Consider the following 27828-nt stretch of genomic DNA (forward strand, 5'->3'; position numbering starts at 1 on the left):
CGTTACAGGTAGGGCCCACCCCCAGGGTTACCTTGGTGCACCCGGGCAGGCCCCCCCTCTGTAATGACCTGGAATGCTCTGCAGAGCAGGTGGCACTTGTAAGCCCAGCCAGGTGTTTGGCCCCAGGGCCAGGGCTGGCCTGGACTGTCGTCCCCGTGGCTGGCGAGCCCCAGCCCAGGCCGGGCCGCTGTGCCTCTCGCGTCTGTCCGGGCTGGCGCATAATCTCGACCTTCCCGGCCTTTTCAATACCTCTGGAGAAGCGGTGGCAAGGCGAAACAAGGGAGTATTTTCATTATCACGTGTGCCATTAAGACAGCATTACTGCAGCCTTGGGGGGAAGTTAAAAAGAGAAAAGGCTCCACCCGCGGTCCCACCGCACTTGGCGGTTTATCTCAGGTTTCCTGCCCGCTCCCTTCTGCGACCGTAGGCGTGGGCACATAGAACCCTCTCTTCTTCTGCTTTCCCCCTTCATCCTGCCTGTGGTTCACAGCTCTGCCGTGGTTCATGGAGCGGGTCAGCCGGACTAGGCTTCGTTACTCCCCCGGGGTCGGACATCGGAGCCGGTTCCTTTCTTGTTATAAGTAGCACCGTCACAAGCATCTCTAAAAGTACTTTCTCCCCCCCTCGGCTCAGCAAACTTTTATTGAAAACCTACCACATGCCAGACTCTGTATGAGGTCTCTTTAGAATTCCGTCTTTAGGAAAGATTTCCAGGAATGGGGTTAAAGAACATGGTTCTTTTTATAGATCTCAACGTCGACACCAGATGACCTCCAACAGAAAGTGGCAGCTTGCGATCCGGGGAGGAGGGGGGCAAAGGGGACAGTGTCTGTGCCCCGCCCTCCCCCCCACTCCCCCCGCCCCCTCGCATGGTGTGATTCCGTCCCTTTCTCTGCTGCCCAGCTTCCGGTCTGTGAGGGCACGGCTGCCTCCAGGCCTCCCGAGTGCTCACGCTAACTACTACCGGCCAGCCCACCCGGTGCTGGCCACCACTCACCTAGGGGCTTAACACACACCATTGTACTCGGTATTCAGTCCACATCCCTGCACCTCAGAAGGGGAAGTCCCAGGGGGGTGGGCCGTGGCCACACAAGTCCACAGCCTGCGTGCAAAATGCTGCAGCCAGGCACCCCCCACCATGGCCGCCACCGGCCTCCGTGAGGTCGCGGGGGTGTCATTCCCTCCCTTTGTGCACGGGGAGCTCACTCCGCACTCGGTGGCAGGTGGGAGCCAGGCCAGCAGCGCCCCGCTCCCTGCCTGGCACGGAATGCCCTTTCCCGGCTCCGGGATGGAAACTGGCATCGGGAGCCAGTTGTGAGTGAACTGGATACAGCTTCTTCTTCTGTCCCTTGTGGTGCTGGAGGCTCCTGACCGTGGGTTAGTAAGTGACAGGCAGTTAACTGAGGACCTCACGACAGAGCGCATTTCAGTGCTCGGTGCCCAGCATTGCATGCGGTGTTTCATTTACTGTCTCGTTCCATGGGGCCAGGATGCCCCTTTACGATAGCACAAGTCCTCTCCACGTGAGGGTCTCGGGTCCTTTGCAATCACATTGGCCTTCGGCGGGACTTTTGAGCATGCTGGGGTCCGGGCACTGGCGCTAGACCCACTCGGCCCGTTTCCTCTGTGCAGGCCCTGGGCCAGGCCTCACCGTACCCTCCCACCGGGCAGGGACAAGACCCTCCCGGTCTGTGCTGCTAGGAAGGTTGTCCTTCCTGAACAACCATCTGCTTCTGTGTAATCTACAGGGTTTCCCTTTTTTGCTTTGGCTGCCAGGGAACTCAAAGCCACATTTTTGTTGTTGTTCAGATTCCCAGGCCTGTGGTACAGATCTTTCCTCTCTTCTTTACTATGGTTTCTGAACCAGGTCGCTAACTTTCTCTGGCTGTCCTAGTGTACACATCACCGTGTGCCTTTCTGAGCTGCCCGAGACGCTGGAAACAGCTCTTTATTTCATCCACGTTGTTCTTTGCGGCAGAAGCCTGTTCTTTCTCACTGCCGTGTGTTTCGTCCAACAACTAGACCGCGGTTCATTCGTGCTGCCGTTGCAGGGCACCTGGGTCGTTTCTCGTTTGGGGTCATTCGGAACAGAGCTGGCAGAACGTTCCGGTCTACACTCCCCGGTGAACACGGTCTCATTTCCCCCGGGGCACGTGCCCAGGATGGAATCGCCAGGTCACGCGGCACGCCTGTGCTCCCAGCAAGGGGGTATCTGCCGAGCCGCGTTTTCCCGAGTGCCACACTATCTGTGCTCCTGCCAGCCACGTGCGAGGGTTCCCGGTGCCCCGTCCTGCCAGCACTCAGTATCCTCCACCCCGGCCATTCTGGGGGTGCGTGCTGTGTGCTGCCTGTAACTCCCCCGGCCACGCGACGCTGGGCACCTTTCCACGCATGCAGCGGCCACGTGGACCCCCTGGTTTGTGAAGTGCCCGTTTTCACCCTTTGTGAGCGGAACAGGCACAAAGTAGGTGAAGGCTGGTGGATCCGAGGTGAGTCCCCAGAGTCCCCATGTGAGCCCCCAGAAGGCATTGGGGTTCACGAAACCGCGTTTCTCGGGTCAGGTTGCACTGTCTCACGCTTTGGACCCGAAACAGCCGCCGGGGAGGAGCGGCCCGGCTGGTCAGCCCGGGGCACCCTGACTCAGGAGACTTTCCTCCTGAGCAGACAAATCAGGACAGAGTTCGGGGGTGAGCCTCCTGATCCATCCTGAGCCTCTGTCTTCCTGTATCAAGGGGGCACATTGGTGCCGCCTCCCAGAATAGCTTGAGGAAGTGCCAGCCCAGCGCCCCACCTGTAGCACTGCCCCCCCCCCCCCCCCGCCTTCAGCAACAAGATCCCCCCCAGCCCAGCCACCTAGGTCTGCACGTGGTGGTGGAGAGGACACCGGGCCTTCGATGAGCCGAGTTCTGGGAGGGGGTCACCACCTCCCTGCACCCTCCCTCTCTCCTGGGCCACCGCATGAGACCTGAGTGTGCAAAGCCAGGGTCGCTGGGCTAGCCCTGGGGTGTCCCTGGCCTCCCGTGGTCCAGCCTCCGGAGGAGAGGGGGGAATGTGGTCGCTTGCGGGGGGAGGAGGCCGGGAGTGAGCGCCCCCGCCCTGCGCTCCCGAGGACCCGGGTGGGAGCGCACACAGACTCCTCGGGGGAATCGGCCGTTGGCGAGCATGTTGCCGGGGGCCGGGCCGGCTGGTGGAAAACTAAACACACACCAGGTGTTCGACATGTTTTTATCAAAATATTCCGAACAGCTGTCGGGGGTTCCTCTGCGCGAGGCCAGATGCCCAGCCCCCAGAGGGCCCGTCCCTCCGCCAGAGCGAGCCTTTTAGGTGAGCCCCTGCCTGCTGCTCGCTAGCCCAGCCCCGCGGGCTCCTGGGAAGGTCTAGGCCACGCTGCAGGCTGGGGAGGCAGACAGGGACCCCGCTCAGTGACCCCCGGGCAGGCCACCCACCCTCCCTGGGCCTCCGGGTTGCCAGCCGTAAGATGGGGCAGTGGCACCTACCTCCTGGGCTGCTGTGGAAACCAAAGCCGCTAAAGCGTGCCGGGCCGGGGCCCTTGCCGAGTCCCTGGAGGCAGAGGGCTGTCGGTGACCGTCACTATTATGAATAATACTCTGAATAGAGCATCCCATGGGCTTGGAGAAGTGGGCCCCGAGGGCAGGCTCATAGGGGGGGCATAGGCTGGGTCAGCAGCTCCCCAGTGGCCGCCCCTTGTCTGTCTCAAAGGAGTCCAGCGCGGCCCCTTGCCGCCTGTCCCCGGGCACGGCCACACGGGCATCTCTGCAGGTCTGGCACCGCGCTCAACGCCCGCCGAGCAGGGGCATGGTGCTCACGCCTGGCGGCCCGGCTGGGTTCTGTCCACAGTCCCGGGGGAAAAGCTCCCTGGAGCTACTTGGCCCTCAGGACCTTCTCCCAAAGATGGTGCCCGCTCTCCAGACACGGAGCCGCTGTGGGCCTTGCCCCTCTCCTCGGCCGGAGCGGCCCCGCGGGGGTTCTTACCCACCCCAGTCCAACGCACGCTGTCCGTCCATCCACCCGGATGGCGCATCTGCTGTGGGCCGCGCCCTGGGCCGGCTGCATCATCTCACGGACGGTCCACCACAGCCCCCCGGGGGGGGGGGGGGTCTCCTCGGCCCCAGCCCCAGATGGGAGGCTCTGAGTGGTCTGGCCAAGGCCATACGGTGGGCACGGCCAGCCCGGTCCAAACCCGTTGCTCAGACACCCTCTCCCAGGCCCACCGGGCCAGGACGGTGGGAGGGCCACACGCACTTGGCCTGGCGGCCCCCGGCCCTCCCCACGCCCCTGTCCAACCCCTGCCCGAGCGGGAAGCCTGAGGCCCGCACGTGGTTGTGATCAGGGGCCTCCAGGGGCAGCAGGCCTGAAACGCTCTCTGGGAACAGATCGAGGGAAGAAAAGAGAAGCCGCCCGCTGTTTGGACGACCTGTGGGAGCCACGGGGTGTGTGATGGCCGACTGCTCGGGCCTGACAGAGCTACCCGCCTCGGGGTCCTCTCACATGACAATGCCAGGCCCCCATTCCGGAAGATCGCAGCTGGATTCACTGGACCTATGTCCCAGAGAACCTATAGGTGTTCACTCAGGGGTAGGATGGGTCCTAGAGCCCCCTTGAGTCGGGCTTTGCGAGGGAGCCGGGGCGCGAGGGCGTTCTAGGTGGTGGCACGGGCGGTTTGGGGGACGGGACAGGATGAACACCGAAGTCGCGGCGGGGGGGCGGGGGTGGCCGGCAGGGCCAGGGCCAGCTCGTGGGCCACAGTAGGAGGGGTGGATCTGGTCTTGGCGGGGGTGGGGGGGCCGCAGGAGTTAGGGCGCCCTGCCCGACTGCTTGGCCCGATCACCGCTTCCGTGCAGCCCTCCCTCCGCTTGCCTGTGCTTCTGTTCCCAGCACCAGGACTTTGCTCAGGACCCGGCCCTCGGGCGCGGGCACGGGAGCCCACTTTGCCTGCGGCACAGAGAGCTTGCTTCTCGGGGTTTCGTTGGACTGGCCACGTAGGTACAGGGCTGGCCCAGGCTGGGTGTTGATAAACACGATGTGGGCTCAACCCAGCATGTCCCGAGGCCACTGGTCTGTGACTGTGGCCTCACCGTGTATGTGAATCGAGCCAAGGCTGGCGTGGGGGCTCCAGCCAGCATCGGGGGTTCTGGGGCCCTCTCGTCAGGGTGCGGGAATCTCTCAAGATGGCCACCACACCAGCCGGCGGTGATGTGGGGCCACCGCTTGCGTTGAGCGTGTCTCCAGTCTGTTGTCAGCACCATGGGCGGTGAGAGCCGCACAGGAAGCAGCTGGCGCCGTGGGGTGGGTTCTGGTTGATGGGGCGCCACAGGCCGAAACCTACCGTAAACAGGCCCGTTTCCTCCCTGTGGACCGAGTGGCCCCCCGGGGGGGGGGGGTGCCAGGGTCCAGGGTGACATCCCTCCGGGGCTGGGCTCGGGCCCCCACTACCCTCTGCCTGGCTGGACCGCGCCCCTAGTCTGGCCCAGCCCCAGGTGCTGGTGACCACAAGGCCCGGATGAAAGGGTGTCCCGGCGCTCCGTGGCTTTGCTGGGCGTGCCCAGCCGTGGGGGAGGCTGCGTGTGGCTCCGGTGCGAACGTGCCTTTTCTCTCCTTCTCCACCGACACTGTGCTGTCCTCACTGCCGTTGTCGAAGGTGGCAGGCACTTCCCAGCACCCACCTCTGTCCCGGAGCTGAGCCAAAGGCCCCTCCGTCCGGCCGGAGGTCGACCAGCACGCTGGCGATTCCCAGCTGCAGAATCTGTCCTGTGTGCCAAGGGAAGAATCACGACGATGAACCGGGTTTAACTTTTCAAGAAAGCCAGACGCGTGAGGTTTAAGTCCCAGCTCTGCCATTTACCACTTGGCGGCTTCGGGCACGTGCCTTCCTCTCATACGTCTGTGCCGTCACCTCCAGAACGGCGAGTCACAGTGCCCAGCTCACGGGCCCTTGTGCAGGGTACAGGGGAGACTCTCCTCCAAGCCCACCCGCAACAGGTGGGGGCCGGCACACGTCTGTGCCCTCGTTCTTGGGGTGTAGCCTCTGGGCCACTTGCCTGTCCCCCAAGCCGGGCGTGCTTTGCTTGCATCCTGGAGCCTGCCTGCTGGCCGGGGTCGGGGGAGGTCTGGCCTGTGGCGAGTGCTTTCCCTGCCTCAGTTTACCCTCCAGGGCTCAGCGCCCCCGAGGTTGATCCCGCAGGTGCTTCCTTCCGCCGGGAGAGACTCTGGTCCTTCCCGGCTGGAGGACGGGTCAGCCAGGGTAGGGTTCCGGGCTCTGGGGGTGTCCGGTTAGCCCAGCCCCGCCCCTCACCCCCGCTCACCACCATATCCAGATGAGGGGTGGACGGACCACGGGCCACAGGTGCACATGCAGGTGGGCGTGTTTCCCAGCTGGCGGGCGTGGGACCCTACCTGTCTTGACGAGCAGAGGTGGAGGGACGGGGAGACGGCCGGCCTGCGATGCCCGTGCCCCCCGTGCCCCCTCCTCCATCGATGTGAGGCTCCAGGCTCCACCGTCAGTTCCGCGAGGGGCCTGGTCACCCGAGGTTCAAGGGCGTTGGTGGGAGGAAGGCAGCATGAGGCGGCCCAGAGGCCGGGCGGTTCCCTTCTGTCCCTCCCCACCCCCACTCGTTACAGCTCAGCAGGCGGCCAGGTGAGGGGAGACCCACGCGCCCGCCAGGGAAGGGAGCCGTGACGTGCAGCCACGTCCACCCCAGCAGAGGTCCCGGCCAGCAGAAGTGTGTTCCCGTTTCCTCCCCCGGCCTGGGAGCCGTGGGCCTCACGGGGGTCCGGGGCAAGCACTCTCTCCGGCCTGGAGCTTTATGTCGGTGTTTTCTCCCCGTGTGATGTCCAAGCAGGTCAAGAAGCCCCCAGTCTGCGTGAGCTGGTGCGGCGAGGTCTAGGGGCCCGGGGCTGACCCGCGCACAAGCCGGGCCTAGGCAGAGGGGCACAGGCCCGAGGGCTGAGTGAGGACAGGGACGGAAGGCTGGGGCCCCTCGTGAAGGAGGGGCCCCACGGACCTCGGCCACACGCAGGGACCGGCTTCCGGTAGCAGAGGGCCCAGTGTTTTCCTGGAGGTGCCCGTCTGGGCCGGGCCCACCCACCCCACCTCCGGAGCCCAGGTCCCGAGCCAGCCCAGGGGGCAGAGGGATAGAAGCAGCCCATCGGAGATCTGAGGCCAACTGCCCTCCCGCCACCCCACCGCGAGGTCACTGGCCCAGGTCAGGGGGTGGCTGGCTGCCCCAGTGGCTCCCGGCAGGCTGCCATTCTCCTGGCATCCCGGCCAGCAGGTGGCCGGGGGGAGGCATTTGCAGGAGGCCATACTCTGGCCCCCGGGGTCTTGGACCCCGGTGGCTCAGATGGAGACACACCCTGGGCCCTCAGCCCAGCCGTGTCCCCGCTGGCCCCACGGCACCCTCTGTCCTTCCCTCCAGCCTCGTCAGCACAGCCCGAGTTGGCGTCACTCTGATGCCGGTGCCCTGTGCCCTGAATCCACTTGGCTGGCCTGCCCCCAGGGCCCAGCTCTTCCCAAACAATCTGGGACAAGGACACGTGGGCCCCTCCCCCCGTGGTGGCCTCCGGCCTAGGGGGCCTGTGTCGCGCCCTCTGTCACGCCCTGCCCCGGAGCAGAGCAGGGCAGGGAGGCGGGCCTGCCACTGGGCGCCGGCCCTCAGCAAGTCCCCGAGGGGAAGCTGCACCCGGGTCCCCGCAGTGGCTCCCGCGCCGGCCCCTTGTGGGCCCCGGGGAAGCAGGCGGGCACGGAGGTGGGGGGTCTGGCCGCCATTTCTCTCCGGCCGGTACAAAGACTGTCCCTGTAAAGCTGCCCTGGCCAGGGCACAGACCGGCCTTGTTCTCTGCCCCTGTCGTTGCCTCCTTCCCTCTGCTCACAGGGCACGAGGGGGAGGAATAGCTAATGACAGGCGGCGCCCTGCCCGGGTGGGGGCCTTTGTTCATTCACTCGACGGCGGGCACTTCCTGGGTGCCTGCTGTGTGCCAGGCCCGCGTGGGCGACCACCGAGGGCAGGAAGCCGGGCTCCTCCCTCTGGGCGGCCCGGGTCAGCGGAGCACCTACCAGAACGGCATGGGGGTCGCAAGTGCCGAGCGCTCAGAAAGGACAGCGCAGCTGGCCGCGTGGGGTAGAGCTGGAGGTGGGAACGAGGGAGCGGGGTCTTGAAGGGTGAGTAGGAGTTTGCAGCTGGAGCAGATGTGAAGAGCGTTCCTGGCCACAGCGTGGACAGAGGTGCTGGGAGAGCAGGGGATGCCCGAAGGGCAGCCGGCCCCAGAGGCCGGGTGGCTGGGTGCCGGGTGGCACCGGTGACGATGGGTTCATCTGAGGAGCCGGGCTGTGGCCTGGGCGCCACCAGAGTTTACAGGGGCAGAGGTGGGAGCAGAGGAGCAGTTGAGGAAGCTGCCGTGATCGACCCACAGGCTCTGGGCTCAGCCAGAGACACGCGAACGCCACCCAAGGAGCCCGGGAGGGCAGGGAGGGACGCGCTGGCCCTCTGCAGGGCACCACCTGGGAATCTGCCTCTGCTGCTCTCTTCGGGCCGGGACCCGAGGGCCGCGTGCTCCCGCCTCGGGGTGACGTCCCCAAGGACCCATGTTTCCACGCCAGCCTCTGGAGGGCAGTGAGGACGAGGCATGGGGAGAATCCAGACTTCATGTCCCCTTTTCTGGAAGTTTCCCTGACCCCGCAGGTCCCTGTAAGTGCCCTCAGAGCTCTCGCCCTATGAGCCTGGGAGGGCCGAGGGCAGGATGGGAGGGGGCAGCCCAGGTGGTTCTGTCACAAGCCCACTTGATTCTCAGAGCCGCCTTGAGTCACGTGCCCACCATACAGAGGAGGAAGTTGGGGCGCAGAGAGGCAAGAGACAGCTCGTGGTGGGCAGAGCAGGGCACGTTGGGGAGGGGTGCAGGGGGTACAGGGAAAGGGGGCCCCCCTAAGTCACAGAGGGGCGGGGGGGGTGAACAGGGCATACGTGGTCCGCAGCAGGGCCACTGAGGCCGTCCGCTCTGCCCGGGAGACTGGGGTCCGATCCCCCGACCCTGCCCCGACTTTGTGCATCCTCGCTGTCTCCTTTGTGTCTCTGCCCCTTCCCTCCACCCCTCTCTCCCCTCTCTCCGTCACCCTCCCCCATGTCTCTCTGTCCCCCTGCTCGTGACTTTCCTGTTTCTCTTTCCTCCCTCTCTGCCTCAGTTTCTCCATCCTCCTCTTCCTTCCTCTGTGTGTGTGCATCTGTCTGGTTCCTTCTGTCCGTCCCCCCACATCCTGTTCTGTCCTGGCAGGGCCTGCTCCAGGCCAGAGGGGTCTCTCGGCCCCTTTCTCCATCACCCTCTCTGCTCTCTTCCCACTGCCAAGGGGCACATCTTTGGTGGCTTTCCTGGTTCAGCCTTTGCAGTGTGGTGCCTCTGAGGCCCTGCAGGTCACAGGTCACTGGCCAGCACGGAGCAGGGCGCTCTCTTACCCCGTTGGACAGAGCGCAGTTGCCCGGTGGACTTGAGGGCGGGCGGCCCAGAACCGGCCCCCTCCTGGAACCCCGGCTCCCGGGGAGCCACAGCCCACGGCAGCGTCACGCAATTAAGACATAAAAGTCCGTGATTTCCTCTGTGTGTTGGCAAACACCGGCCGGCTGCTAATGCCGTCCTTTCTTTTAACGGATTCTTGAATTTAAATGATACGTAATTAAACCTAATTAGCCACGTATGCCATTCGGCTAGGTGCCGTATGCCGAGCGAGGCTGGTGAGAATCTCATTATAAAGCATCTTCTTTCACGGGCAGATTTCTCGTTCCTTCTCAGGGTCGAGTTCATTTGACTGAACGGGCCCGGGGGCCCGGGGAAGGTGTCTGAGGAGGGCAGCCGGGGCCAGCCACCCAGGGACTTGGATGATGAGCCGGGTGGGGGTTTGCTGGGAGAAGTCTGGTTCCTTTGAGCAGCCCACCCTGGCCTTGCCATCGGGGAGCAAAGCTGGGAGTGCCACGGGGACTGGGGTTGGGAATGTGGAGCAGGGCCCAAGGGTCACCACCTGGACAGGTGCAGTCTGAAGCCGGCCCGGCCTGGCTGTACCCCCCCCCCGGCCCTGGTAACCCCCTCATGGGTGGAACAGGGCCGTGGAGCGGCCCCCGGGCCCCAGGGGTGGCTGAAGGAAGCCCCAAAGGGCACGTCCAGGCCGGTGCGAGACTCGAACCTCGTGCACACAGGCCAAGCAAGAGGGGAGACCAGCGGCGGGGCCTGGCGGCAGGGAGCAGTGATGCCCGCCAGGCGCCTGGCCTCCTGCCGGCCGCTTCCTGCAGGCACATCTGCGAGGCCCCCTGAGCTGCACCCTCACTGGTGCGGGGGCTGCCGGGGCTCCAGGTGGCCGGGACATCCCCCTGCGGTCCTGGTCCCAGCCCGCCTGCCCCTCTCACTCCAATGCCTGTGGCTACCTGGCACCCCCTAGGTCTTCCCTGTGCCCCGTATACTGACGTCTGTCCCCCCACCAGCCCGTGTGCCTAGGACGGGGCCCAAGGCCGGGCTGCCACTCCACCTCCCTGCCAGCACCCACACCGCATCGGGTTCTCACGGGTAATGGCGCCGAACACCCGCACCCGCTCCTGTCGGCTGCCGCGCCCCTGGCAGGGCCCGTGCCTGCACCTGTTACTACCTCAGTTTAGAGACAGGGGCACCAAGGCACAGAGGCGTAAGGTGCTTGCCCACGGTCACACGGCGGACGGAGGGTGGAGCCAGGCTCATCCTCGGGGCGCAGAGGAGGAAACTGAGGCAGGGAGACAGTCGCCAGGGTCGGGTTTATTGCCGCTCAGGTGCTCTGTCTTCCTCTCTCTCTGAGGGCCCTCCCCGCCCACCGTCCGCCCGCCTTGCTGAGCCCTGGGCTCAGAGCTGCTCGGAGAAGAATCCCCTCCCCTACCTGCTCGGGGACCTGAGTGTTGGGGGCAGGTCAGCAGCCTTGGGGTGACCGGGCGCCCCTGCCCGTCAGTCTGTACTGGGGAGGGGCACCGGCACGCCGTGGAGCCGGGCATGGCCAGTAGCACCCACCGGATGCTTCTGGACGGCGGGAGGGCCTGAGTTCTGGCTCTCCGAGGACGGAGAGCCTCCTGCAGGAAGGGCTGTCCACAGAAACCCTGGGCGGTTGGGAGGCGTGAGCGCCATCCTGGGTGGAAAAAAACGGAGAGGCTCCGGGATGGCGGGTGGCCAGAACCAGAGGTCTGCAGGCCTTCTTTGCAGGGGCCCAGGGAGTAGGGGCCGGTCGAGGCTCTGGGAGCCACATGCTGCATATTTTTTAAAAATTTATTTATTTTGAGAGAGAGCGGGCACTCTGTGAGAGAGAGAGGCGAGGGGGAGGGAATGCCAAGCAGGCTCTGCACCGGCTGCACAGAGCCTGATGTGGGGCTCGAACTCACGAACCGTGAGCTCATGACCGGAGCCGAGATCAAGAGTGGGATGCTTAACCTACTGAGCCACCCAGGCACCCCTGGCATATTCTTTTCTGTTTACAGTAGCTGGAGGGCTGCACAAAAGCAGGCTGCAGGCAGGGTTTGGCCCAGGGGCCACAGAGAACAGGTGCGGTGATGGGAAATAGGTGCCTTGTACTTGTCATATGATTTGCATTACACGTGACTTTTTGTTACGTACCCATATGCGTGTATACGAAGAACACTAAAAACGAGCAGGGTGATGGGTTTTGCCCTCCGCACCACCCCTGTAACCACCACCCAGGTAAAGATCTAGAACGTGGCCAGCACCCTCGATCATCCCCCCCCCCAGAAGTAACCATCTTCTGGCGTCTGCCCTGTAGAGACTGGTGGCACCCATTCCTGAACTTGGCAGAAGTGGGTCATCCACTTTGGGTTCCTTGAGCCTGTCGTGCTGCCCGTGGGGCCCAGCCACGCCGCAGCGTAGACAGCAGCGCCTTCTGAGTGGCGCCATCGCGGCGTCGCGGTGTTCCGACGCGCGCACCTCCCGCCGCCTGTCTCTCCGCGGCCCTGTTGCCGGACGTTTGTGCCGTTTCCCCCCTTTTTGCCATCGTGACCGAAGCCGTTAGGAACATTCTGGTCCGTGCCCTTCGGGGAACATGTGTGCACACGTAGGAGTGAAACTGGTGGGTCGCAAGGAGGGGCCAACGCACGGTTCGCTAAGTGGCCAGGCCACATACAACCCTTTGACGGTGACCCGTACCTGTATCGGCACTGACGCGGGGTGACACAGATCTTCAGTCCCCGCATCCGTCGGGTTATGGCCGTGATGGCAAGAATGAAATAATCCCCTGGGATACCTGCCCTGACATGAGAGCTATTCTTGCTCGAGTCGTTGGCCCCAATGGGGGGGGGGGGGGGGGTGGGGGAGGGGGGGGGGGGTGGGGGAGGGGGGGGGGTGGGGGAGGGGGGGGGGTGGGGGAGGGGGGGGGGGGAGGGGGGGTCCCACGCACTCACCCTCTTGTGTTGTCTCCGAGGCTCTCAGTTTGGGGCCTCCGCAGCCCCGGGGGAGCCACCGGGCCGACCCTTTAAAACGAAAAGTAGGTTCCCTTGCTCTAAAAGGACAGCCGTTTCAGGGTAAAAGTGCTTTGCAAAAACCAAACCCTTCAAAAGGGACAGTTTGGCTTTTAGGGTGTCGTCAGAACCCGTGTCAACCACTTCCTTCCAGACCAGGATGGGAGCTTCCGAGGTGGTGACCTGGGGGGATCTGAGGAGCAGGTCCCACAGTGTGGGGTGGCAGAGGGGTGCCCCGCCCCCCCGCTGCCACCGGGCTCGAGCTAGAGCACTGGGGAGGGGGCTTCTGGTGGCCGGGACCTGAGTCTCCGGCTCACAGCCCCAAGGACGAGGTCCCAGCCCCTCCCATGCCGTCCAGACCGTCGGGGTGTCCCTAGGAGCCCGCGGCTAGGCCTCCAGTCCCATCACGGTTCTGCTCCCACGTGCCCACCTGCAGCCCTGCTCCACCTCAGGACTCAGGCCACGGCCCCCCTTCCAGGAGCCCCCCTATGTGGGACCCCCTTGGTGCCGTGGGGGCCCACAGGTGTCTGCGTTTCTGGCGTGGTCACACTTCCCTTGTGCTCAGTGTCCATCCAGACCTCGGGCGCTGTCTAGGGAGGGGACGAAGGCTTTGGAAGGTTCTAGGCCCCAAAATCCCAGGCAGAGAGCTGCTTTGCCAGAAGCCCCCCCCCTTTCGTGGGAGTGACCTCAGAGGACAGTAACCAGATGGCAGGGGGACCCCCCCAGGGTGTGGGCGGGAAGGCGCTCCGAGTGGGTTGAGCTCATGGCCCTACTGTCAAGGGTGTGACTTTTCTGCCGGAAGCAGGGACGGAGCAGGGGTCTGTGGTCACTCTGCTCCAACGGAAGGGGTTTGGAAATAGGAGGGGAAACGTGTGCGCCGGGATTGGGGGGGCGGGGGGGGCACATCTGCTAGCCGGGCGCAGAAGGTTCTGGAGGTTTCCCAAGGGCAGGCCAGGCCTGTACTAGAAGCTGGGAGAAAGAGGGGTCACCGACGGTCTAACCTGTAGCCCTGCTCTCCAGGCCCAGTGACGAGCACCATCCAGAAGTGAAGGCTGATGGGTACGTGGACAACCTGGCAGAGGCCGTGGACCTGCTGTTGCAGTACGCGCACCAGTGATGAGCCTCGTAGGGTCGCCCCGGCCTCGTTCCTCCCCTCCCCCAGTGCCCGGGCCACCCAAGGCCCTGCCCTCTGCCCTTGGCCCCGGATGGGCAGGCGAGAAGGTCCCAGCCAGGCACCTCTGGCTGCCCACTTCCTTCCTCTGTCTCCCTCTGCTTCCCCCCAACCCCCCCGCGGAGAGCTGTTCTTTCCGGGATGTTCTTTCCCCGTAGTGAGGTTGGAGGGTAGGACAGACCTGTCTGGGAGCCAGCTCAGAGGAACCCTCTGGGTATGGGCTGGAGGTGCTCCGGGGACACCCCGAATCCCAGGTCCACAACTCCCTAGCCGCACCTGGTCCTGTAAACGCTCCACCTACGGGGACTGGGACACCTCCCACTGCATCTCTACCAAACGTTCTCTTCTCACGAGTGAGGAGCCTGGAGAAGGCAGGGGCTTCCTGCACGGTCCACACAGCACAGAGCTGAGCCAGCCTCCCTGGGACCACCCAGCGACCCCTGCCCACCTCCCGGCCCCCACCCAGAGTCAGAGTGGCCACTTAGCACCCATCTCCCCCCCCCCGACCCCCCGCCAACTGCGACAGCCCACTGCCTTCCCTACCCTACAAGTCATCTTGGAGCCAGAGGCTGGGGCAGCTCCCAGGGGCACCGAAGACGCCGTCCTACAGAGCAAGACTTGTAACCACTGGGATCAAGGCTGCAGGCACATAGGGTGCTTCTAACTCGACCGACTTGAATGTGTCATGCCCGGTGTCTGCAGGGGCAACTGTGGGTTGAATAAACTGCCCTGACCTACAGCCGACTCCGGCTTTGACTCAGAATTCGACTCCGGGAGAGCCTGGGGGTGGGGAGGGCTGTACAGGGCTGGGCACTGGCCTGGTCCTGCCGTGCACTTGAACCACTGAGCGCCAGAGCCCCAGGGCTCCCGAGACATCTCACGTGCCCCAACCCCGTCCGGGAAACGGGGGCCCTGCGGGGACAGCAGGCCGCCCTCGGCCCCACCGGGGGACCGGGTCGACTGGGGCAAATGTTGGCCCACTGTCACGGGCAGCCCTGTGGACGGTGGTGGTGAGCCACAGGCTTCCAGAATTCGCTCACAGCCTGGGTTTCAGGTTTCGGAATCAATCAGCCCAACAGATAACCTGATTGCTGTGTTTCTCCTCAGATCAATCCAGACCGATTGGAGAATCCAGGATTCCCCTCCGATCGATCCTATCAAGACGGATAGGTCTTGGGAGACGACTTCGCATAAAGGAAGCCCTGGGTCCTCCACAACAGGGTTTCCACGGAGCGCAGGCAGAGGCAGGATAAAAGGCCGGACCCTGAACCCTGAGCCCCCTGGCACGGAGGTCCAGGGCCGGCGGGGGCTGTGCTGTCGTCCCCGGGCAGGCCGGCCACCATTAAATCAGGATTAAGAGGAACCAGTGGCCAGGCCTTTTCATCAAGATGAGAGGCCACTGGCGGGGCTGGTGTCACTGGCGGCCGAGGGAGGAGGGGCGTTTGGCCTATTAGCTGGAAAATATGCAAACTGCCTGTGCCTCGACAGAGTCCCCTAATTACAGCTTGCTAGATCAGCCGGCACCCGGTGGGCTAAGCTCATCAGGGCTTGGGGGCCAACGTCCAGGAGACGGGCTTGCCACGTTCCGGTCAGTTTGCCTCGTGGGTCTTTGGTTTTCCTTTTTTCTTCCTTTTCTTTTTCACAGGCTGTCCTTGTCCACAGGGGTCTGCGGCGGATACGGGAGGCTGGTGTTCTCTGTGCCTGCCGCCCGGGAGTGGGGGCGGGGAAGTGTCTGAGGGACAGCTCTGGGGGCCGCAGACGGCTGCTGGGTCTGGGTGAAAACCGTGGTGCCCCTGGGCTGTGGGTTCAGCGAACCCCACTTTACAGACAAGGAAACGGAGGTGTGGAGAGCAAGGACCCGCCCACAGGCTGACAGTAGTAAGGGCCGAGCTGAGACTCGAACCAAGGTCCGACCCACGTCCATGTCCTCCCTAGTCCCTCCCACAGGCCTTCCGCGGGGGTGGCCTGTGGTGGCCCGCTGGCTGTGACTTCCCAGGTGAGCCCGCACACTGGCGTCCTCCCTCTGGAGACGACACGTTCTCTGGGACTGAGGTGCATTCAGCCCTAACGCCAGGGAGACAATTTCGGAGCCTCGGCTGCCCGATCTGTAAAGGGGTGGCTTCCTTTCCTTAACGGGCACCCCGAGCCCTGCGGGGGACCAGGCCCCTCCAGGACGCCCTGTCACCCAGCTGGGGTGATGGCCCCTGTCCTGCTGCCACTCAGGGTGATGGTCCCTCACCCCCGGGGCCTCCCGGCTGCCCACTGTAGCTCCTCCTTCCCAGCAGGGTTGGGGGACAGTTAAGCCACAGACTGACAAAGCCATCGGCTATGGGGCGGGGCCGGAGCTCAGGGCCGGCAGTGGCCTAAAAACCCTTCGGTCAGGAGCCCACCCCGGAGCTGCTGCCGAGAAATGGACCCCGCAAACCCAAGGAACGCGCCAGGCTGGCCCCCCGTGCCCTTCCGGCCTATCCCCGGAGTGAGGCAGTGGTCTGGGCCCCACCACACTGCCCAGCAGGACGTTCCAGGTTCTGGGGGCGACCAGAACCCCTTCCGGGGGGGGGGAGGGGCAGAGAGGAGGACAGTCTGTGCAGTATCACCTCTTCGGGGGCAAAGGGCTTCACCCACCCCCAGACGTTCCAACACGCGCGTCCACGTGGGACCGGCCCCGGCTGCACCCGGCGCCTGGGAAAACCGGATTCAGACGGGGTTCATCACCTAGCAGGAGGGTTTCTGTCTCACATCGTCTCCAAGTCCAGGGCCGGCTGGATCCGGATGCCCAGAAATTCCCAGGCGACCCTGAGGTGGGGCAAGGGCGGCCCGCCCCCCAAGCTCCCCCAGGAGAGAAAGGAGGCCGCGTGGCAGTGGGAGGGCCAAGGAGGATGTGACCTGAGGCTGGGAACTGGGCCAGGAGTCTGAGGCCTCAGCACGAGGCCTGGGCCTTCCTGTGGGGCCAGCGCTGCCCCTCTCGGGTAGACAGGGGCACAGAGGTGGGGACGCGGGGAGGAACACGCGTGCGCCTCCTGGGGACTCACGGTGCCAGCTCCCGCCTCAGCATGACTATACGGTGGGCTTACCTTTTCTCTCCCTCAGGAGCATCCCGTTTAGATGACATACTGGTCTAAAAAGAAACCCAGAGTCACTCAGGGTCTGACCACAGTGACTGTTGAGGGGTGTTTCCTTTCGGCCGTCCTTCCATGAGAAGAAGGTTTCTGATACGCCCTGGATTGTCCTGCACGTGTGCTTTGGTGCTGGGGAGCTTGGGGCTCTGATTCTCTCCATTGCCTGACATCAGAGGCAGGGGTGAGCTGGCCCGGTGCGAGGGAGGGCACCGTAGAGGGCCCTCAGCCGGACCTGACGGCAGGGCGGAGGAGGGCAGAGTGCCACCCGGCGAGCCCAGCGCCCTGCCACCGGGGGCGGCACAGGGTGAGCAGCGGGGTGGCCATTGCCGGGCAAGCCGGCGTGAGGCGGGGGCCCAGCCAGGGACACATAAGGGGATGCGAGGGGCTGGGGTCTGTCTAGGGCCGCTCTGTGCCCTCCTGGGGGTGGGGGGGACGCACACAAGGCAGGATCCCTGGGCCTTCCCCCTTCCCCCAGCTGCAGCCACAGCAGCCATGCCTCCCCTGTGTCGTAAATTAGGTGTTCTTACACCATTCTGGAACAGGGCCCGTTGCTAAAAAGGAAACACACGAGCCGAGTCCAGAGTGTACCTCACACCCGGAAGGGCACCGTCGGGACCTCGCTGGTGGAGGGTCTAGGCCGAAACTCTGTGCTCAAGTTTTACAGGCTTCTCAAGCCCATCCTCGAGGCTGCACGTGTCCCGAACGTCCCGAGCTTGGTCAGCCAGGGGTCCCCGACGCGGAGGGCGAGGCGCAGGGACCGTGTGCCCCGGAGCCCGCTCTGGCTCAAGCCGCGCGCACGCTGGCCTCTCCCTGGCTGGGGGGGTGCTGCCCTCGGACCGGCCACGGAGGAGGCGCCCCTGCACCACCGCCTGGCCTAGCTGGGAGGCAGCTGAGCCGCGGGGCTGCGGGCCAGGCCTCCCACAGCAGCGTGGCCCGGAGCAAACCACTGGGCTGCTGAGGGCAAAGCCGGCTCGACGACGCAGGCTCCGTGACAGGCAGGTCCCTCTACCAGCCCGGGCTTGGAGGTCGCACACGGGGGGCGTCTCCGCTCTGCCGTCCTAGGGTCCCTGGCTCCCGGCTGCAGGGAGGGGCCGGGCCCCTCTACCTCCAAACACGTGCGCATACACGTCACCCGGGCTGCCTGCACGTTGCCTCTAGGAGGGCTCCCTCGTGCCCGCAGCCGTGACCGTGGCCAGCCCTCCTGCTCCCAGGAGCTTACTCGACCCTTTGCATCGGAGCCTCCCGACAGCTCAGGGATGTCTGCTGTCCCCGTCGTACAGACCCGGCCCCGAGACCCGGAGGAGACAGAAGGGTCCAGGCTCTGCCCCTGCCAATCCGGACCTAACGCTCCCGTGGACCGAGGGGGGACCCACCGAGTTCCCCAGAGCTGACAAACCACACAGCAGGCTCCCAGCGGCTGGGGACTGAACCAGGAAGCTTTATTTACACAGTAAGAGTAACAAGCAGATTCCTGAGAGACTAGAGCGGTGCCTAGTGCAAGACGCTGGCGGCCTGCGTGGGAGGACGGGCGGCCGGGGCGGAGGGCGGCACACAGACGCCTCTGTCCCGGGCAGGGCCCGGCCCGGTGCCACCCGCTCCGGCCGCCACACTTCCTGAAGCTCTGCGGCCCCGACGACGGTCGGTGCGGGGAAGCACGCTACGGCCCCCGAGTCGGCCCGCGAGCCGTCACCGAGCCCCCGGGACATCCCCCCCGCGCGCTGCACACACAATTTATTTGCCAAAGAGACTATGCTAGAAGGTCAACTATCCTACCTAGGCTACGAGATCTCTGCTGTGGTCTGGGTTCTTTTTCTCTTTTATCATTACCGTCTTTTTCTCTTCTTTTCTCTTTAACAATTAGGCAGTGTTTTCTCGGGCTGGAGCCAATGGGAGGGGTTTGACCAACTACGTGGACGTGGCAAGGTGCGGTGTCACGGCCCGTACGGGGAGCACAGCACCCTGGACCGCCCCAGCCTCGGCCCTGGCCGAGCCCCGGTGCCTGGGGCACTGCTCACGCCCAGGCCCGAAGCGGTCATCGGTCAGGGGACAGCCCCGAGGCCACAGAGTGCACGTGACTTGAGCCTCCTGGGCAGACACGGAGGCGCGGCCCACACCGTGGCAGAGCCTCCGGGGCTGTGATTTAAATCCCACGGAAGCTCGCTCAGACATGCCCCCCCCCCACCTGAACACCCCCCACCCCCCCACCCCTGCCCGGGCAGCATCAGCCAGAGCAGGGAAATCGCACACCGCCCCTGCACTAGGAGACCCATTTGAGCATTTGGGTTCGTTTTCTTTTTAATGCGGACTTTTCCTTTATTTAAATTTTCTTCCAGCGTACAAATTCACAAAACTTTCCTGCTACAAAAATTTTGATGAGAAGTAAGGCTTTCTGAGAATGAAGATCTACGTATGATCAGAACAAGCACCCCTGCGGCCTGGATGTTGTGTTTGCCCGCGGGCCCGGGGCCAGGCCCCGGCCTCCGCCGCGAGTAAGGCAAGAGGGTCTGCGGTCATGTAAACGGTGAGGCTTCGGCCCTAACCCCGGCCCGGGCCTGCGAGCAGCCGGCAGCTCCTGTCGGTCGGGCGGCTGTAGAAGATGCTCCTTCTGGAACAGGTGGGGATGCCTCTCCTCTCCTCCCAGCCCTCCCGGAGCCACCACCCTGCTTTTGTCCTTTCGGGCCCCCGAGCGGGCAGGCGGCCAGGCACAGCCCTCCCTCCAGGCTCTGAACTTCCCCCATCTCCCTGCAGGGGCAGGAGGTCGCGGGCACCCACCAGGAGGGGCAGGGCCTGGACAACAGCGGGGAGCCTGTCAGCACACCCGCTGCCCCATGGGGACGGCCACACGCAGAGGGAGCCTCCCGGGCGAGCCTCCCTCCAAGCGCCTCAAGACCGAAGTCCTGGGGTCGGCAGGGTGGGCATACACTTGGCTCCCGGCACGGTGGGGCGGCGCCTCCTGCAGGGGGCCGGCTCTCTCCCAACACGAACTAACTGGCGGGCTTTTCTTTCTCTGGGCAGAGGGGACAGTGGCCATTGTCTCCCCGCCCCCCCCCAACTGCACTGCCGCTGTTGGAGGCTTGGGCTAGGAGCTTCGGTGGGAGTGGGACAGCAGAGAGGGGCCGGTGGAGGCCGGAGGGCCAGATCTTGCCCTGGGCTGCGGTACCTTCTGCCCAAAAGCGCCCTGGCACTGGATCTATGGGTCGACGGGACCAGCCTGGGAGGAGGCGGGAAGGATGGGGCCGTTTCGCAAGCTCACAGCTCCTTTCTCGCCACCAGGCCCGAGAAGGGAGGAGGGGGCCGGCAGGCTCTGAAGGCAGGTCACCCACCCCACGGCGCCGTGACACCCCCACTGCCATGTGCCTCCCCTCCTGAGCCCGAGGAAAGGCGGCTGGGGGTCACCGCTCAGGCCTACCCGGCTCAGCTCTCGGTCCCTCACCGTGGTGTAGACCAGCGGTCGGGGCCCTGCCTCTCCCTTCCACAGGAAGGACGGCTCCCCCCGCGGCCACTCGGTGGGGGTGGGGTGCCAGTGCCACCCCCCCCCCCCCAGGCTTTCCGAGGACACGAGACACCAGCGTGTGCTCTCTAAATTCACAGGCTGCCAGGCTCCTCCGGGTTTGCTCCAAGACGTGGCCTCCGGGACCCACTGGGTGGGCATCAGGGGAGACGGCGTGTGCACCCAGAGCCACCGGCTCCCGGCTCTGGCTCTCCGGGGTCCCCGGGGGACGGGGCTTTGGTGGGGGCCACCGAAGCGTAGCCGGCTCCGGCCCCGGGGCCTGCCCGGCGCCCGCACAACCACCATGCCGTCCACCCTGAGGCCTTTCAACACAACCTTGGAGGGCCACTGAGGGGGGATTTTCCCTACAAGCATCTTAGGGCCGGTTTTTTAAGAAACGCCACCTAGAAACCAGAACCTGAGCGCCAAGCTTCTGATCTAGCGAAGGAGTGAGTCAAGCTGCCCGAAGAAGGCCTTTCGCGAGAACCGTGTGCACTCACGCCGTGGAAGCGAGGCGCTCGCTGTCCACAAGAGACTACGGACGTGCCTTTGTCACACGTCCGCAAACCCAAGAGAACGCGCCGGTTGTCTTTAGCCCTACGGGGAAAGGAGCCACTTGCCACTGGCTGCGGAAGATGCCAGGTTGGCTACGAACCAGACTCCGAGAGAGCAGGGCCCATGTGGGGCGTCTGACGGCCAGGCTGCCCGAGAGCAAAACCTCAGGGGGTCGGGGTTCCCCGGGAGCCGGGAGTCCGCAGGGGTGCGGGGAGCTGGGGACAGCGCTCTGGGCCTGCGGCAGGGCGGGTGGCAGGGGACGCTCCGCGCACTGCTCCCCCCGCTGGCCAGCACGGGCGCTGGCCCCGGAGGTGGCTGGTGTGCCTGATTGAAGCCGGCAGCAGTCCCCACCAGACAGCGACAGTGTGCTTAGAATTCTGCGGAGGGCCTTGCAGGCCCCCAGCCCAGGCCCCCCCACCCCGAGCAGCCAACAGGCATCCTCCACCCCCAAAACGTGCACAGGGCCTGGTGTGTGCACCTGCTCCCGGCTCCTGCCTCCTGAGGACGTTTTCGAGAGGTTTCCCGTTACTGGTGACCTCTCTGCACTCACCTGAATCAGCTAAGCTAATCACGCAGTGGCCATTTCGGCACAGAGAATGGCTGCCGCATGCCAGCCTGCCCAAGCGGCCCCCGGAGTGGCACAGAGCCACGGGGTCAGGCTCTCCACGCCGCGAGAGAGGCAAGGAGGTCTATCTTCTCGGCCAACGTAGCCACCCATATCCACCCGACGCGGACGCCTCGAACGAGCAGCCCGAGCCGTCCCCCAGGCCCCCAGGGTTCCGGCGTGGAGAGCCCCCTCCCGGCACCCCAGGGGCCTCCGTCTCCCACCCTTGGAATTAAGGCCAAACGGTTCCGGTGTTACTACAGAGGGAAGCGTCTCCCGAACCTTCCCAAGTCGGGAGCAGGGATACCTGGGGGAGAAGGCACGGAATAAAACGGAGTGAAAAGAAGCTGTGGGGCCGACCCCCCCAAAATGAACCTGAGCAGGAGGCCGGGAAGGGCCTGACGCCACCGTATGGCCCTGAGCACAAGCCCCGCAACCAGCCCCCCTGGGAGTCGCACGCGCAGAGCGTCCAGCCCTGCGGGAGATGCGCGAGGCGCCCGGTGGGATGGCCGGCGAGGAACGGGGGTGGGGAGGGAAGGGGCCCAGACCAAGAAGCTGCTCTCGGGCTCCGGTGGCCCGGTGGACGCGGCCGCCGTGCTGGGAGGAGCCGGGGCGGTCGGCCGCGCGGCGGGGCCAGGCCCACGGGCGGGACAGCCTCTCCGGAGCCAGAGCGCACGCTCCCCGGGACCCGACGCCCCTGGGGAGCTCCCCGGGTGGGGCTCCCCGCTTCAAGTGCCCGCTGCCCCTCAGTTGTTCTCTATCTGTTCGATGTCCAACTCGCCGTCCAGGGAGCAGGGGCTGTTCCCGGCCACCCCGCGGTCCCGCCAGGCCGTGGCCGGCCCCCAGCCCCTGCCACAGCCCTCACCCGGGGCACAGCCGCCTGACTCCTCGCAGCACTGCTCCTCCTTGTAGGCGAGCTGGTCGTCCAAGGCCGGGGGCAGAGGCTCAGGGACCGGGGTCCCGGCGGGGGTCCTGCCCCCCAGGCTGGAGGCCGAGGCCGAGAGCAAGGCGGTCCAGGACCTGGTGCTGCTGACGTGGAGGGCGAAGGGGCTGTGCGGGCCGCAGTCGTCCATCCCCGCACTCAGGCAGCTGAGGCTGCTGAAGGTCTGACAGTTCTGTGGGGAGACAGACACACAGGTCACTAAGGATCACGTGCCTGTCCCATAACCCAAGGACCGCACGCCCCAGACAGCCAGGCCGCAGCTCCCAGCGCTACCTGGCGATGGGTCCTCCGGGTGGTGGGAGCCCACCAAAGCCTAGACGCCCCCATCACCTGGACAAGGAAGAGGGGCCATCGGCAGGTCGGTACGAACACTCATTAACAGAGACACCGAATCCAGTCATTCGCCCACAAATTAGGAAAGAGTCTGAGCTCGGACCACCCAGTCCTAGGGCAGGCCGAGACCCCTGCGAGGACCACCTTTCTGAAAGGTGGTCTGATAAAAGTGTACCCCATTCCTCAGCAGGCAATTTCGCTTCTGGGATTTCTATCTTCAGAAAACAATTTAGGATGCATGCAAAAATTTACCAAAATGATTTTCCTTGTCACACTGTTGGGTTGAAAAGAAGAGAGTACCTCAAATACCCCACGATAAAACGTTCCGTAAAGCATGTCTCTGCAGACAAGGGGAGGCTAAGGCTCTTCGGCCTTAGAAGGAACACCTCCAGAGTGAATTTCCAGACCGAGTAAGAACCTCGTCAGGCTGCAGGACCACACAGAGGGCTCTACTGCTCAGCCCCCGACTCAACCATGATCGGGAGTGGGAGACGGAGCCAGGAGGGTAGAGCTGAGGTCCCAGCCCGGTGCACATCCCAGCCATCCGGGGACCTGGTTTCCATGGGAGCCTGAGCCCTGCCTGGAGACGTAGATTCTCCAGCGGGGGTTAGGCCCCCGTGCCCTTGACAAGCACTCGATGGCAGATGCCACAGCTCTTCTGGAGGGGAGGCTGGGGGGCCTCAAGCAGACCCTTCAGCCTCCCTGGCCTCACCTGTTAAGAGGCAATGGTCCATACCTGTCCTACAGGGCTCTTGGAAGGGCCCAGAAAGCGTGGCTGCCAAGAGCTCCCTCTGTGTGGGGCCAGCCTGGTGCCTCCCCGAGTGGCAGGTGCAGCTTAAACAGGATCCAAGGTGCTTGGGGACACTTGTTCTCCAGACGGGGCAGGCCCAGCCCCGTGCACAAGTGGGTTAGGCTAACTGCCCGCTTTCACGACAGAGCAAAAATCAGGGCAGAGGGCTGTGATGGATAGAGGTGCCCACAGTCTAGCCCTGGGGACCCCCCCCCCCCCCCCCACAGGACCAGCAGCAATGCGGTCTCTTTTCAGAGGGGACTCGAGAGAAGAGATGTGCTGGAGGGCGGGAGAGAGGGCCCTGCATGCTGCGGGGCACAGGGGAATGAGGGCAGGGTTCTGGAACACCAAGATCACAGGCTGCAGTGTTCGTAGGTCACTCTGAAATAAAGATGACCACCGGCTGTCACGGTGAACAAGCTACTGAAACAGGCTCAGCAAAAGGAAAAGAAAAGCTCTCTCTGGAGGAAGGTGGCTGTGCCTGTCGCGTGCACTCTCATTGTTCCTGAACGCTCCAGAGCAAACCATTCTGATGGGTTTGCTTTTCTTGGAATCTTTTGATTAACTGAGAAAGGTGAAGGCTGGAGTGCTGGGGGTAGGGGAGGCCTCCGGGTAAGAGGGCTAGGATTGAGGAGAGAGGGGCCGGGCCACCGATCAGACCTGTGATGCTGGCCCAGGCCATGGTGGAAACACCCTTCACCCCATCCGCCCCAGTCACGACCCCACCCCAGACTGGCCCCGGGCCTGGGCCGCCGTGGGGTTCAACGAGGCCTCAGTCTGCACAGTGCACATTCCCTATCCCGTCACAGTGCAGGGCTGGAGACACACGCTCCCAGATCACAACACAGCCTGGCTCTTGGTGGGTGGGGGCCCCAAATGCCTGCAACGGGAGGGTCTCTGGGCCCGTGCTGCCTCCCAGCCACTCTCCTGTCCTGTCTGGACCTGAGCCAGGACAAGAGAACTGGGTAGGGGGCATGAGACAGAAGGCAGATGGCCTTGCCCGGACAGGGGTGTCCACCTTCCCCCTCAGCCTGTGTCCCCAGCTGCCCTGGGCAAAGGAGGCACAGGAACACAGGACAGGGCAGGGAGCCCTGGCACCTGGGGAGCCAGACCCAGCGCCCCCACCCCACTGAGCAGTCTGTTTCTTTGTCCTACAGGAGGTGCAGCACATAAGAATCGGGACACCTGGGTGGCTCAGTCGGTTGAGCATCCGACTTCGGCTCAGGTCGTGATCTCACGGTTTGTGGGTTCGAGCCCCGCGTCGGGCTCTGTGCTGACAGCTCAGAGCCTGGAGCCTGTTTCGGATTCTGTGTCTCCTCTCTCTGCCCCCCCCACCCCACTCATGCTCTGTCTCTCTCTCTCTCAAAAATAAGTAAATGTTAAAAAAAAAAAATTAAAAAAAAAAAGTACCCCGTGCACAGCGATGGGACTCCTGTTACAAAATAACAATGTCTGCTCACCCCAGTGTGCGGAACACCTGAACAGGTGGTGCTGTCTCCTGGGAGCTGTAACCTGGAAACGGTGGGAAGCGCTGGCATAAACCTGGACAGGAAACGTTCACCTTCCCAAGCTGCTCGGGCCACCCCGCCTGACCCGGTGGATTAAAGGTGCAGGCGGGGAAGGGTGCAGGGCTCTGCGCCTGACTTTACGGCAAATGTCTCGGGGTGTGTCTGGGCACTAATCATGTTAAACATTAGCCACATCGCCAGCAGGGTGCTGGGGACCCCGGTTTGCTGGGACCTTTCAGCTTTTGCCTCAAGTATTCCCTAGAGAGAGCTGAGGTCAGACAGACTGCGAGAGTCCTGGGCTCTGCCCCGAATCCCAAGGCTTCAGACAAGACGCTCCAACCCATGGACCTCGGCGCACCTGCTCTGTCAAGGGCCGCCAAGGGCACCTGGGTCTACCCTGCTCCAGTGTCTTGAATAACTGGGCCCTTTCTGCTTTGAAACAGGGCAAGAAGCCGCCAGGTTTGATTGGTGAATATCATCCCAAGCAAAGCCCAGGTTGTCACTGAACCCCACCCAATAGTCCCCAAAGGCACCTGCCCCTTGGCTGCAAAGCCAGTGTCACCTTGAAAGCTTTGTTGACTCAAACTCAGCCATCTGAGCCACAGTAAAAGCCAAGACCAGCCCACTGAATGCCACAGCTGGTGGCATGCCCCACCCGCCAAGGAAGAATGTGACTGACACAATGAGGCAGTGTGTGTCCTGCCCAGACTCCCCCCCCCCCCGGGTGAGCCGACCCAATGCCTGCAGACACCCAGGGCGTACGGCTCCCTTGTGCCCACCATGCCCTGGGGGCAGAGTCCCGCCCAGCCTCTCTCCTGGCAGCTCACGCGACAGGACGCTGCACGGGCCTGTTGGAGGCCTGGAGGCCTGTGTGCCCTCAAAAATGTCTGCCCCAAACTCTGTTCTCTTCAGGCCCAGCCCTGGCCCAGGAACTGGCCACCGACTTGGGCACAAGCCTGCTCAGGTCGCAAAGATCAGAAAGAGTGATCAGTGTGGCCTCAGGCCAGTGGCCGGAAACAGTGCTCAGCACCCCAGTGCTAGAGTCTGGGGCGACTTCAGAAAGGAGCCCCTAAATGTCAAGATGTTCCCATCAGACCTGCCAGACCTCAGCTCTAGCCAGCCACATTCCAGCCTGCCCCCGCCCGTCTTCCCAGGGCTTCCCAGCCAGGAACAGTGCCCCCCCCCCCCACCCCCATGCCCTTTCTGAGCAGATACTCACTCCTACACCCTCCTGTGCGGGAGCCCCCCGGCCCAGCTCTGGGGACACAGACAAAGGTCCTCGCCCTCTGCGGTGCACCCCTGGCACAACTCTGCGCGATCCTCACAGACGGAGACCCATCAGACCCCGGGTGGCGGCAGCCTCTCCACGCCCAGGCCCCTACCCCCAACCCATGCTGTGACGAGTCCGGCGAAGGCACAGCCCCTCCAGCTGACAGCATCTCTGGCTGGAGCTCCAAGCTGAAGCCCACATCCCCCCTCGGGGAAACTCCACTAGCTCAACAGACACCTGGCCCCATCTGGCTGCACACGCCGACTTGGGCCCACGAGCTCACTCCCCTCCTCCGGGGCTACTGCTCTGATGCCAGCCTGGAGGGGCACGAGGGAGGCCTCCAGAATCATCCGCTAGCCGAACTGCACCACACGCTTTATCAAGAACAGCCCAGGGCATAAGGCTGGTGGCGGCACAACAGACTTCTCCCGAGAACGGGAGGAGGCTGGAGGTTGCGGACGAGGACGGGGCCCAGGTAGGCTGTCGGAGTGCCGTGTCCCCATTCTCCTGACGGTCCCACCCCGAGGGGGCCAGGTGGGTTTTCTCATTCCTGCCTCCCTGGGCCCCTGAACGTAGAAGGCCTGATGGAGGAGCTCGGACAGAGCTGCTGGACCTGGAAGAACCGGGCCCAAGTCTAGGTCCCCCACTGCTGACCCTCCAGGACAGGAACCCGGGTCCCGCTCAGAGGCTGACCCCAGAGTCCCGACAGTGGAGCTGGCCTCCCGGGCGTTTGCTGAGGAGGAGCAGTTGCCGGGGCCCCTCTCCCCGGACGTTCGGTGTCCTGAGCACAGCGCCCACGGGAAGCCGCCCTGAGCATCGAGCCGGGGCAAACCCGCCTCCCGGAGGCGCACCCCTGCCCAGAGGGGAGGAGGCAGAGCCCCTCTGCTCCTACCGCTGCCCGTGTCCTTCCAGACGGACTTCTGCTTCTCCTCCTGCTAATTCCGCCTTCCTCTTTTGAATCCAATTTTACAGACCTCTTTGTGTGACACATTTTTAGGGCGGCATCTCAAATCCCTCCAGAAAGAGGGGCATAAACAGCTCCAACCAACGAGTCAGGATGATCAGACCCGGTCCCCGTCCTGGCCTGAGTTTCCAGGAGCCCGGCGGCCGTTCTGAAGTTCTGGGCTCAAGGTCTCTGCCTAAGCAGAGGCATTTCCTCCCCCAGAGAGACATTTTCATGGGAACAGAACTCTCTGAGTATCAAGAAAACACCAGGCCACGAGAATGGCGAGCGGCCTAGAAATTTTCTAAGTCTCATTTACGCTGGAAGTTGGCACAGAAACAACCAAGAAGGCAAGACGTGAGGTTTCCTAGGGTGTTTGGGTTTTCGGTCGTCGTCGTTTTTAACTAGGTCACAGAAGAGAAAAAGGTACCAGCATCCGCCGGGCCCAGCTTGAAACCATGTTTGACAAATCTGAATCTTGCGCGTACACGTACAAGAAGCCCCGGGGCCCGAGGAAGCAGGTTGGGTCTGGTGACAGGGACTGGAGATGGCTGAGCACGGGGGCGCGAGCCGGCCCGTGCTGAAGGCGGCCGCACGGGGCCCCGGGAAGTCCAGCCGTT

The 27828-nt window shown here is 64.1% G+C and overlaps 2 protein-coding genes across 2 annotated transcripts in view; one reads left to right on the forward strand and one right to left on the reverse strand.

The window, feature by feature from the left end:
• The window catches only part of LHPP (phospholysine phosphohistidine inorganic pyrophosphate phosphatase), a 119029-nt gene extending 104637 nt beyond the window's left edge, over positions 1-14392 (forward strand). The window contains exon 7 of the mRNA XM_047824347.1: positions 13503-14392. Coding sequence (XP_047680303.1) covers positions 13503-13599 — 97 coding nt within the window. The 3' untranslated portion in view covers positions 13600-14392. The remainder of the gene's footprint in view (positions 1-13502) is intronic.
• A 3795-nt stretch (positions 14393-18187) lies between these two features.
• The window catches only part of FAM53B (family with sequence similarity 53 member B), a 113178-nt gene continuing 103537 nt past the window's right edge, over positions 18188-27828 (reverse strand). The window contains exon 5 of the mRNA XM_047824346.1: positions 18188-22536. Coding sequence (XP_047680302.1) covers positions 22168-22536 — 369 coding nt within the window. The 3' untranslated portion in view covers positions 18188-22167. The remainder of the gene's footprint in view (positions 22537-27828) is intronic.

Source organism: Prionailurus viverrinus, chromosome D2 (genome assembly GCF_022837055.1).
Source record: "Prionailurus viverrinus isolate Anna chromosome D2, UM_Priviv_1.0, whole genome shotgun sequence".
NCBI lineage: Eukaryota > Metazoa > Chordata > Mammalia > Carnivora > Felidae > Prionailurus > Prionailurus viverrinus.